Here is a 13,537-nt window from a genome sequence, read left to right on the forward strand (position 1 = left end):
CCCCAAAAATTAACAAAGGAGTACCTGAAAATGCATTTTGATCATAATACGGTGGCGGATAATTATCATTCAATTCTGTTTAAAAGTTATTAGCAAACGTTTTGTAAAAATTCGCTGTTTTTTATCAGCGGTCAATTTAAAATTGAGTGCACAATCCTTTAATTGAACATGAACATACTTATTTAAAGCAAATTTACTTAATTTCATTCTTAAAAAATTATATAAATCTCGCAACATAATAAGTAGTTAAAGCGGATTTGGGCTCCTTAAAGCAAAGGAAGCAGCAAGGCTATTCACTCATACATTCGTATTCATATTGAATAGTTTATATAGTTTGTAAGAATGTTGTAAAGACAAGTTTTAATATTTTGTTTTTAGTCTATTTGACCTATTGTGGGTTCCAGTAGGAAATAAAAAGATGGTGATTATTCCACTGTTGCGGCCTTACGTTTCGCTAGCCGTCCTAGCTTCTTCAGGGGCGAAGTCTATTTTTTTCAACAATAAAACATAAGAAATAATTACATTAGTTTTTGGTCACAATTTTTGAAATTATTTACATCAACAACAATAAGGTGTCACAAAACAACAATTTTAGCTAAGCTAATACTAATTGAGGTACAAAAAGGACGCACGCGTAAAGAAAAGTTGTTTTCATTAAGACAGTTGTGACGGCCAAAATGATGCAAACATTAAATGTTAGGTGGCCCTAACCGTTAAAGCCGTTTAATTTAAAATACCCGAAACCGAATAGGGATTTCTCTAACCCCGGTACTATTAAATATGCAGGACATACAATGATAAGGTTAAATCAAATTTAGGTTTGTCTTCGCAAATTCAGCATAAATAAAGGGAGTTTAGTATAGTTTTCCATAGGAAAGAAGTGACCTAGAATGCTGAGCCATTGTACATGGACCTGCAAAGTTAAGCCCTTTTACATTAGAAAATCATCGAACTCAAGTCGCTCATGACATACACTTAGAGGATGATAAAGTGGGGAAGTAGTTCAGCAGCGCCCGTACCAAGAAGTTCTAAAAATTTTTGTTGCTAATTCTTGTTGTATTCCGTGTTTTATTTCACGCTTTCTTTAAGAGGAATTGGCAAATGTAAAGGGGAATAGAAGACACAAAAGGAAATTCCCGCAGAATTTAATTCAAGAATTCTGTAATGTAATTCAATAATTAGAAGTCGGAAATAAGAAAATGTTCTTTTATTAATAGATATTCACAAAAAACCGAATAATTACCCTCAAACGGCTGCGAAACTGGTGTAAAATGCATTAGCGCAAAACGCCTTCTAAGTTAATTCTTTTGAATGAACTTTTTTTTTTTTTGCAAAAATATCCTGACAGAGTACACATATTACTTTGCCGCCTTTGGATTATTGCTTCCGAAATTAAAACGCGCCATTTGACACCTCTCCCGATTTTTTTTTACATGTATTAAGAGTCGACGCTTGTGGTAAATAATTCCTTCCTTTGAATATTTATTCCTAAATTTAATGCCAAAATCAGAATAGGCAAAGGCTCTGTAAATATAAGATGGTGCATTGTAGAGTTCTAAAACTTTGTGGAAATTGTAGGACGGCTGTAAGAGGAATTCACCATACCTTTTGCTATGTTGTCCGTTTCAACATAGCTGACTTTTTAAGGCTGTATAACTCTGCCATTTATTTTGCCTTTGGAAAAATTACCTATTTGAAAATAAGCTCGCTGAAAAATATTGGCATAACAGCTTAAGTAAAATCAACAATTGAAAATCTCAGCCAAGCGATTTGTAAAAAAAGCTAATTTGTCTATTTGTTTCTTACTTTCTCGATATAGGGTGTATTCGAGCTGCAGCAGTGTTACTTTTTATGACAGCGGATAACGTTCTTCAGCAAAATTTGAGCAGATGTGGCAATTTCGCGCGTTCGTTGAACGAAATGTTGACAATCTTTTGATCATCTCTAGGAAATTAGCGACATTCCAGCAAATAAGCAGCATTTTAGCAATACTACTGTTATTATTTGGCTGCTCAAACACTCCCATATTAATTGTGCATTAAATCTAAAATATAAAACTCAAAAATGACTCCTGTTGTTATGTCCGCAGCATTTATTTGGTTCAAATACACAACCAGTGATAGCCAAAGCCACAGTAATTTACATTGGGCATCAATTATTTCTCTGGTTCAAAAGCTGAACTACCAGCGCTACCGTAATCAGCTCAGTGTCATCATTTCCAGTAGCGCCAATAACACCAAACTCGTGCCTGACACACAAAAATCGTGTCACTCAATAGCGCAAGTAAAATGTACTACGCACTCACTACTGAGCAGCGTCAAAAATTCGCTTGGAGTCATTGCGTCAATGAGCTGGCATCGGCATTGGCACTGGCGCCATGCAATTTACATCACTAAAATTGGGCGAATGACCAGGCTTGTGACTTTTTTAATCCAGATGGTGAAAACGAAGCAGCGGCAAAACGTATGGTGAATTCCTGTTGCAGCCGTTCCACTTTGTGGCGAATGAACGATTCTACAATGCTCCCTCTTATTAATCTACTCTCTTTGTTATAGGATGCTACTTTTTCCTCAAAAGATACTAAAATATCAAAACTCACAAATATCTTTGAATGCGGAATAGTCTTAATTAATAATTTCGCATATGTGGAGCCAAGTAACCATCGCACATTTTAAGATTGCGTAATTTTTATTTTTTTATACTCAGTTGAGCAGAGCTCACAGAGTATATTAAGTTTGATTGGATAACGGTTGGTTGTACATATATAAAGGAATCGAGATAGATATAGACTTCCATATATCAAAATAATCAGGATCGAAAAAAAATTTGATTGAGCCATGTCCGTCCGTCCGTCCGTCCGTTAACACGATAACTTGAGTAAATTTGGAGGTATCTTGATGAAATTTGGTATGTAGGTTCCTGAGCACTCATCTCAGATCGCTATTTAAAATGAACGATATCGGACTATAACCACGCCCACTTTTTCGATATCGAAAATTTCGAAAAACCGAAAAAGTGCGATAACTCATTACAAAAGACAGATAAAGCGACGAAACTTAGTAGATGGGTTGACGTTATGACGCAGAATAAAAAACTAGTAAGATTTTGGACAATGGGCGTGGCCCCGCCCACTTTTACAAGAAGGTAATTTAAAAGTTTTGCAAGCTGTAATTTGGCAGTCGTTGAAGATATCATGATGAAATTTGGCAGGAACGTTACTACTATTACTCTATATGTGCTAAATAAAAATTAGCAAAATTGGATTAAGAACACGCCCACTTTTTAAAAAAAAATTTTTTTAAATTCAAATTTTAACAAAAAATTTAATATCTTTACTGTATATAAGTAAATTAAGTCAAAATTCAACTCCAGTAATGATATGATGCAACAAAATACAAAAATAAAAGAAAATTTCAAAATGGGCGTGGCTCCGCCCATTTTCATTTAGTTTGTCTAGAATACTTTTATTGCCATAAGTCGAACAAAAATTTACCAATCCTTCTCAAATTTGGTAGGAGCATAGATTCTATGACAGTAACTGTTCTCTGTGAAAATGGGCGAAATCTGTGGAAGCCACGCCCAGTTTTTATACACAGTCCACCGTCTGTCCTTCCGCTCGGCCATTAACACAATAACTTGAGCAAAATCCGATATATCTTTACTAAACTTAGCCCACGTACTTACCTGAGCTCACTTTTTCTTGGTATAAAAAATGGGCGAAATCTGACCATAACCACGCCCACTTTATCGATATCGAAAATTACGAAAAATGAAAAAAATGCCATAATTCTATACCAAATACGAAAAAAGGGATGAAACATGGTAACTGGATTGGTTTGTTGACGCAAAATATAACTTTGGAAAAAACTTTGTAAAATGGGTGTGACACCTACCATATTAAGTAGAAGAAAATGAAAAAGTTCTACAAGGCGAAATCAACAGCCCTTGGAATCTTGGCAGGAATACTGTTAGTGGTATTGCATATATAAATAAATTAGCAGTACCCGACAGATGATTTTCTGGATCACCTGGTCCACATTTTGGTGGATATCACGAGAACGCCTTCACATATACATCTAAGGGCCACTCGCTTTTAAAACCCTCATTAATACCTTTAATTTGATATCCATATCGTACAAAAACATACCAGAGTCACCCCTGTCCCACCCTAATGGCGATATCTCGAAAAGGCGTCCACCTATAGAACTAATGCCCCCTCTCTCTTAAAATGCTCAGTAACACCTTTCGTTTGATACCCATATCGTACAAACATTCTAGAGTAACCCCTGGCCCACCCTAATGGCGATATCTCGAAAAGGCGTCCACCTATAGACCTAGTGTCCACTCCCTCTTAAAATGCTCAGTAACACCTTTCGTTTGATACCCATATCGTACAAACATTCTAGAGTCACCCCTGGCCCACCCTAATGGCAATATCTCGAAAAGGCGTCCACCTATAGACCTAATGCCCACTCCCTCTTAAAATGTTCAGTAACAGCTTTCGTTTGATACCCATATCGTACAAACATTCTAGAGTCACACCTGGCCCACCCTAATGGCGATATTTCGAAAAGGCGTCCACCTATAGAACTAAGGATTACTCCCTTTTAAAATACTCATTACCACCTTTCATTTGATACCCATATCGTACAAACACATTCTAGAGTCACCCTGGCCCACCCTAATGGCGATATCTCGAAAAGGCGTCCACCTATAGACCTAATGTCCACTCCCTCTTAAAATGCTCAGTAACACCTTTCGTTTGATACCCATATCGTACAAACATTCTAGAGTCACCCCTGGCCCACCCTAATGGCGATATCTCGAAAAGGCGTCCACCTATAGACCTAATGTACACTCCCTCTTAAAATGCTCAGTAACACCTTTCGTTTGATACCCATATCATACAAACATTCTAGAGTCACCCCTGTCCCACCCTAATGGCGATATCTCGAAAAGGCGTCCACCTATAGACCTAATGCCCACTCCCTCTTAAAATGCTCAGTAACACCTTTCGTTTGATACCCATATCGTACAAACATTCTAGAGTCACACCTGGCCCACCCTAATGGCGATATCTCGAAAAGGCGTCCACCTATAGAACTAAGGATTACTCCCTTTTAAAATACTCATTACCACCTTTCATTTGATACCCATATCGTACAAACACATTCTAGAGTCACCCTGGCCCACCCTAATGGCGATATCTCGAAAAGGCGTCCACCTATAGACCTAATGCCCACTCCCTCTTAAAATGCTCAGTAACACCTTTCGTTTGATACCCATACCGTACAAACATTCTAGAGTCACCCTTGGTCCAGCTTTATGGCGATATCTCGAAAAGGCGTCCACCTATAGAACTAAGGATTACTCCCTTTTAAAATACTCATTACCACCTTTCATTTGATACCCATATCGTACAAACACATTCTAGAGTCACCCTGGCCCACCCTAATGGCGATATCTCGGAAAGGCGTCCACCTATAGACCTAATGCCCACTCCCTCTTAAAATGCTCAGTAACACCTTTCGTTTGATACCCATATCGTACAAACATTCTAGAGTCACCCTTGGTCCACCTTTATGGCGATATCTCGAAAAGGCGTCCACCTATAGAACTAAGGATTACTCCCTTTTAAAATACTCCTTACCACCTTTCATTTGATACCCATATCGTACAAACACATTCTAGAGTCACCCCTGGCCCACCCTAATGGCGATATCTCGAAAAGGCGTCCACCTATAGACCTAATGCCCACTCCCTCTTAAAATGCTCAGTAACACCTTTCGTTTGATACCCATATCGTACAAACATTCTAGAGTCACCCCTGGCCCACCCTAATAGCTGTATCTCAAAAAGGCGTCCACCGATAGACCTAAGGCCCACTCCCTCTTAAAATGCTCAGTAACACCTTTCGTTTGATACCCATATCGTACAAACAAATTCTAGAGTCAGCCCTGGTCTACCTTTATGGCGATATCCCTAAATGGCGTTCGTCCATAAAACTATGGCCTATTCTCTCTTAAAATACTCTTTAATACCTTTCATTTGATACACATGTTATACAACCACATTCCAGGGTTACCCCAGATTGATTTTCCTTATTTTGTCTCCATAGCTCTCAACTGAGTATGTTATGTTCGGTTACACCCGAACTTAGCCTTCCTTACTTGTTTTTATTTAATTTTATTTATATTTTTCGAAAAGTCAAAAACAACAATGGTTCTTACGGACTAAAATGAATAACTAAGCCTAGCTACCAAACAGAGTTAAGTAAATTAAGAAAAATAGACTTTGGATAAGAAAAATCAAGCATAATAGAATTCGAGATCTCATTAAGTTCACGTAGAGAGCGCGACAATGGAGCATTTATCGCATAGTTAGTAAACTTATGTTTAATATAAAAGGGGTTATGAGAACGAAGAGACCTCGTAGGAATAAGAAAATGAATCGCGTGCAGTAAAGAGGAGCAATCAATATCTGCATTAACAACTCCGAAAATGAAAGACAAGGAAAGGGTTGAACTTCTGAGCTCTAATGGTTTCAAATTAATTAGCAGCAAGTGGGAATGATAAGAAGGGACTGGGTCTGAGAAATGTAAGGATCTTAGGCAAAATTTTAGGAATATCTTTTGTACTCGCTCAATCCTGTCGATTGCAAACTTGTGATAAGGTCTCCAAATAAATGCAGCATATTCCAGTTTGGAACGAACAAACGATGAGTATAGCAATTTCAAGGTATAGGGATCTGAGAAGTTTGTGCTATTACGCCTCACAAAACCTAAGGAAGCATACGCGCTTAAAATTACATAGTCAATATGGTTATTGAAAGAGAACGAGGAGTCAAAGATGACCCCTAACTCTTTAATCTCATCAAGGAAGTGAAGGGTAGTACCCGAGATCGTATATATCGTTGGTAAAACATTGCGAATTTTGGAAAATGTGACATGAAAGCACTTTTTGAGATTGAGAGATAGACGCAAATTACGGCACCAAATTGCTAATCTATCTAAGTCTTCTTGCAGACGCTGAGCGTCATCACTATTTTTAATACTGGAGAAAACTTTTAGGTCATCAGCGTAAAGTAAGAACTCCGATAACACAAAACAATTTCCTATATCATTGATGAATAAAATGAAAAGAAGAGGACCTAAGATGTTCCCTTGGGGTACCCTAGAAGTGGCAGTAAAAGAGTTGGAAGATACACCTTCAATAGAGACCATGCAGCGTCTTTTACTTAGGTAGGAATACAACTACATGAGAAATACAGAGTGAAAACCGAAGGAAGCGAGTTTACGTAGTAGCATATTGTGAGATACCTTGTCAAAAGCTTTAGAGAAGTCGGTATAAATGCAATCGACTTGATGGTTTGAAGAGAACGCATCAATGCAATATTCACTAAACAAGGCTAAGTTTGTGAAGGTAGACCTTCCTACAACAAAGCCATGCTGATTTGGTAGTAACAAATTTTTTGCGGCAAAATACATTTTATCCTTAACAATTCCTTCGAAAAGTTTAGAAATGATAGATAGCTTAGATATTGGCCTATAGTTAGAAGCATCATTCTTTTTGGCATTTTTGAAAATTGGGGAAATGTATGCAAGTTTCCAGGCACCTGCAAAGACACCAGAACCTAGAGATTGGTTAAACATGGCCAATAGTGGGGCTACAATAGCAGGACAATTTTTGAGGAGGGCTGTACTAAGATCATCGTGATCAGTCTGAGTAGAGTTTTTCAGCATATTGATACCGTTAATAACGTCGATTGTGGTAAGCCGTAGGTCATTGAAATTCAAGGCTGATTCATGGTCAGAATGACAAACATAGTTTGGTAAAACAACCTCATAAACTGTGAAGTTGGATTGAAAAAATTTGGCAAATAAGTTTGCAATGTCTACGGGGGAGGTAGCAAGCTTATCACCCTGGCAAACAGCAGCAGGCACCTTAACTTAAAGGATATTTTGTTATCTAATTTAAACGCAACAAACTCGTAAAATTCGACCTTCAGACACAACGGAACATGATGTCGATCAACAGGTGAAATAGGAAAATAGAATAGAAAAATGTTCGTCACAAACATATTAATACACATTCTAGGTATAATAAATTAGCTCCTGACGTATATTTTCTTGTCGGGGAAGTCTTTTTATACTCAGTTGACCAGAGCTCACAGAGTATATTAAGTTTGATTGGATAACGGTTGGTTGTACAGGTATAAAGGAATCGAGATAGATATAGACTTCCACATATCAAAATCATCAGGATCGAAAAAAAATTAGATTGAGCCATGTCCGTCCGTCCGCCCGTCAGTCCTTCCGTTAAAACGATAACTTGAGTAAATTTTGAGGTATCTTGATGAAATTTGGTATGTAGGTACCTGAGCACTCATCTCAGATCGCTATTTAAAATGAACGATATCGGACTATAACCACGCCCACTTTTTTGATATCGAAAATTTCAAAAAACCGAAAAAGTGCGGTAATTCATTACCAAAGACAGATAAAGCCATGAAACTTGGTAGGTGGGTTGAACTTATGACGCAGAATAAAAAACTAGTAAAATTTTGGACAACGGGCGTGGCACCGCCCACTTTTAAAAGAATGTAATTTAAAATTTTTCCAAGCTGTAATTTGGCAGTCGTTGAAGACATCATGATGAAATTTGGCAGGAACGTTACCTCTATTACTATATGTACGCTTAATAAAAATTAGCAAAATCGGAGAAGGACCACGCTCACTTTTTAAAAAAAAAAATTTTTAAAGTGAAATTTAACAAAAAATTTAATATCTTTACAGTATATATGTAAATTATGTCAACTTTCAACTCAAGTAATGATATGGTGCAACAAAATACAAAAATAAAAGAAATTTTCAAAATGGGCGTGGCTCCGCCCTTTTTCATTTAATTTGTCTTGGATACTTTTAATGCCATAAGTCGAACAAAAATTTACCAATCCTTTTGAAATTTGGTAGGGGCATAGATTTTATGACGCTAACTGTTTTCTGCGAAAATGTGCGAAATCGATTGAAGCCACGCCCAGTTTTTATACACAGTCGTCCGTCTGTCCTTCCGCATGGCCCTTAACACGATAACTTGAGCAAAAATCGGCATATCTTTACTGAACTTAGTTCACGTACTTATCTGAACTCACTTTATCTTGGTATAAAAAATGAACGAAATCCGACTATGACCACGCCCACTTTTTCGATATCGAAAATTACGAAAAATGAAAAAAAACGCCATAATTCTATACCAAATACGAAAAAAGGGATGAAATTGGATTGGCTTATTGACGCGAAATATAACTTTAGAAAAAACTTTGTAAAGTGGGTGTGACACCTACCATATTAAGTAGAAGAAAATGAAAAAGTTCTGCAGTGCGAATTAAAAAACCCTTGAAATCTTGGCAGGTATTACATATATAAATAAATTAGCGGTATCCAACAGATGATGTTCTGGGTCACCCTGGTCCACATTTTGGTCGATATCTGGAAAACGCCTTCACATATACAACTACCACCACTCCCTTTTAAAACTCTCATTAATGCCTTTAATTTGATACCAATATCGTACAAACACATTCTAGAGTCACCCCTGGTCCACCTTTATGGCGATACCTCGAAAAGGCGTCCACCTATAGAACTAAGGCCCACTCCCTTTTAAAATACTCATTAGCACCTTTCTTTTGATACCCATATCGTACACACGCATTCTAGAGTCACCCCTGGTCCACCTTTATGGCGATATCTCGAAAAGGCGTCCACCTATAGAACTAAGCCCACGCCCTATTAAAATACTCATTAACACCTTTCATTTGATACCCATATCGTACAAACGCATTCTAGAGTCACCCCTGGTCCACCTTTATGGCGATATCTCGAAAAGGCGTCCACCTATAGAACTAAGCCCACGCCCTTTTAAAATACTCATTAACATCTTTCTTTTGATACCCATATCGTACAAACACATTCTAGAGTCACCCCTGGTCCACCTTTATGGCGATATCTCGAAAAGGCGTCCACCAATAGAACTAAGCCCACGACCTTTTAAAATACTCATTAACACCTTTCTTTTGATACCCATATTGTACAAACACATTCTAGAGTCACCCCTGGTCCACCTTTATGGCGATATTTCGAAACGGCTTCCACCTATAGAACTAAGGCCCACTCCCTTTTAAAATACTCATTAACACCTTTCGTTTGATACCCATATTGTACAAACACATTCTAGAGTCACCCCTGGTCCACCTTTATGGCGATATCTCGAAAAGGCGTCCACCTATAGAACTAAGCCCACGCCCTTTTAAAATACTCATTAACACCTTTCTTTTGATACCCATATTGTACAAACACATTCTAGAGTCACCCCTGGTCCACCTTTATGGCGATATTTCGAAACGGCTTCCACATATAGAACTAAGGCCCACTCCCTTTTAAAATACTCATTAACACCTTTCGTTTGATGCCCATATTGTACAAACGCAATCTAGAGTCACCCCTGGTCCACCTTTATGGCGATACCTCTGAAAAGGCGACCACCTATACAACTACCACCACTCCCTTTTAAAACCCTCATTAATACCTTTAATTTGATACCCATATCGTACAAACAAATTCTAGGGTCACCCCTGGTCCACCTTTATGGCGATATCTCGGAACGGCGTCCACCTATGGAACTATGGCCCACTCCCTCATAAAATACTCTTTAGTGCCTTTCATTTGATAGACATGTCATACAAACACCAAGCAGGGTTTCCCTCAGTTCATTTTCCTACATCGTTATTTTCCCTTATGTTGTCACCATAGCTCTCAACTGAGTATGTAATGTTCGGTTACACCAGAACTTAACCTTCCTTACTTGTTTCACTTCCATTTAAGTTCATCGCGTTTAAATAGCAAATTGTTTAATTTCTCGAAACTTTTGACAGCAGACCACCAACTTAAAACCTATTTTAAAAAATTAAAATTGGGCTCATGTCATTTTAAATTTAAAATACTTTTTTAGAGATAAAATAGTGTTTAAGTGGATTATAACAGACTTAAAATGATATTTAATTTAGAACCATGTTTAAACTAATAAAACTCAATTTTATTTCGACTATGATTACGGGCCATAGAATCACAAAGTGAGAGATAACTTTTTTCTCAAAAATGCATTTCATTGCAGTTCTTTACCTGAAAATCACAAAAAAACAATAAATGCCAATTAAGAAAATTGTAAAGATTTTACATTGAAAGAAAAACGGTTTTTGGCTGATTGTTTAATATAATTAGTTAATTAGACGAAAATACAACATTTAAAAGAAAATAACAATTATTTCTCTTTACAGGTAATGAATTTACAAGCGAGCCATAAAAAGGACTGCAATTTATTTGCGCTTTAAAAGAGACCGCCAAGGGAGAGAAATAAAAATAGCGACACGCTGTGCACGATGTGCCATAAATGCCAACGGAGCAGCGCTCCTTTACAACATCAAATCCGATTACTTGGGAAAACACTTTAGAGAACATTTTCTTCAGCTGTTGATTTGTTTGTGTTGGTAGGCGTGTGTGTGTGAAAGGAAATGTTTTTACTGTTAAGCTCACAGCATGATTGTGTTATAGCAACAATAACAAATATAAATAGCAAGTACTTCGTGAGTTTATAACGGTTAAAAGCGAGTGATTAAAACAACCATTTTTGAGATTGGTATTGAAATGGGCAGCAGCAGCGACAGCAGCAGCAACAGCAAAAGTAGTAAATCAGCAGCTGAAGCAGTTGGCGATTGCATGCAAAGCAACAACAACAATAGCTGCAACACAACAGTAACGACAACAAAGACAAAGCAGCAGAGCAAAAAGAGGGCAGAGCAGAATGCAGTGAACAAACAGTTTTTATTACAAAAACAATTAGAGCAAAATAACAAAATTGCAAGAGCACAAATTAATTGGGACACAAAAATTGAAAAAGTGACGCCTAACGAGCTTCACGAAAAAGAAGAAGAAGTAGGGAAAGTAGAAGAACAAAAACTGCAACAAAAACTGCATCAACAAGCAAACGTGAATGACAACAACAAAAGCAGCTGCTGCCACAACATTAAATTTATTATTTCACTCAACTTAAGGAGAAGCAACATTGCCATTGCTGTGAACGTGTTTGTGTTATTGTTGTTGCAATTTATACGCCACACATTTGTTAAAATGGTCACGCGGCATGGTCACATCTTGGCTCATGGCAGCCGTAAGCGGGTTAATAAGAGATTGAACAAAAACAACAAAATGAATATGTATGACATAACGACAATTATTGGCAATAATGCAAGCGGCAATAGCATTAGAAGCAACAACAACAACATGCACACTAGCACAACACGTAGCTACAATAACAATAACAACAAAAGCAATAACCAACAGAATAACAACAACAACAACAACAACAATACCAATAATTTTAGCACAAATACCAGCAGAGCCATTATATCTGTTGCAACAACAATTGCATCTACCTCAGCTTCAATAGCTATAGCAAATATGCCCACCTCTTTTCTAGCACCCACAATTAGTACAACAACAGTTGATCATCTAAGCATTGGCATGACTGCTGAAAGTTATGATAACAACTGGTCACTTGACAGCGGCAGCACTTGGTCAACTTTGAATCAATCATCGACTGACAAAGATGTCGATTTAATTGAAATGGATTTAGCAAATGAAACATTAAGGTAAGTGTAGGATTGATGCGTGCGTGAATATATTTTTGTTCTATGTCACAGGTGTAATATTTATGAGGGCGTAAGGTAGTGTCAAATGAAAATTAGTTAAGTGTAAGATAGTGAACGGTGTATGTATGTATTTATGCTGGTGACTTCAAGGCGAACTGTGAATGGGTTGGTCCTAATCATAGGAGACTATGCAATAAAGTCAAAGACTTTATTGAAATACTTAGGAGTGAACGTTTACTCAAAACTTACTTTTAAGAAGCACTTCAGGGCGGTGAGTGAGAAAGTATCTAGAGTTAGTTTAGCCCTAATGCGAATATTGCCCAACATCAGCGGCCCAGGCGAAGTTACCCGTCAGCTATTATCCAACGCAACCAGCTGTATAATATTATATGCAGCACCAGTATGGAACGAACCTAAAATGAACCACCAAAGAGAGATACTAGCAGCCTACCGTGTTACTGCTATACAAATAGTATGTGCTTATCGGACGGTGTCCGACGACGCGATCCTGGGTTTATCTCGAACGGTCTCAGTAGATTTACTCGCAAGTGAATTGGCCGATCTGAATGGCTTTGGAATCGGCCGACCAGCTAAAGATGCCTAGATAACCACAAGGTCACGAATATTAGTTAGGTGCAAGAAAGGTGGGCAGAATCGAAGAAAGAGCGCTGGACTTTCATGTTAGTTCGATTTATACTAGAATGGTACGAACGGAAGGACGGCGAACTAAACTACCACCTCACGCAGATATTGAGTGGCCACGGCGGTTTCAAGGAGTATCTACATAAGCGTAGAATAAAGGAGGATACTTCCTGTCCACACTGTCCCACTGAAT

At 37.8% G+C, this 13,537-nt stretch overlaps 1 protein-coding gene across 1 annotated transcript in view; it reads left to right on the forward strand.

Moving 5' to 3' along the window:
• The window catches only part of Rh7 (Rhodopsin 7), a 180,087-nt gene that overhangs the window by 145,366 nt on the left and 21,184 nt on the right, over window positions 1-13,537 (forward strand). Inside the window, exon 2 of the mRNA XM_067792363.1 lies at window positions 11,332-12,702. Coding sequence (XP_067648464.1) covers window positions 11,699-12,702 — 1,004 coding nt within the window. The 5' untranslated portion in view covers window positions 11,332-11,698. The remainder of the gene's footprint in view (window positions 1-11,331; window positions 12,703-13,537) is intronic.

Source organism: Eurosta solidaginis, chromosome 5 (assembly GCF_040869045.1).
Source record: "Eurosta solidaginis isolate ZX-2024a chromosome 5, ASM4086904v1, whole genome shotgun sequence".
NCBI lineage: Eukaryota > Metazoa > Arthropoda > Insecta > Diptera > Tephritidae > Eurosta > Eurosta solidaginis.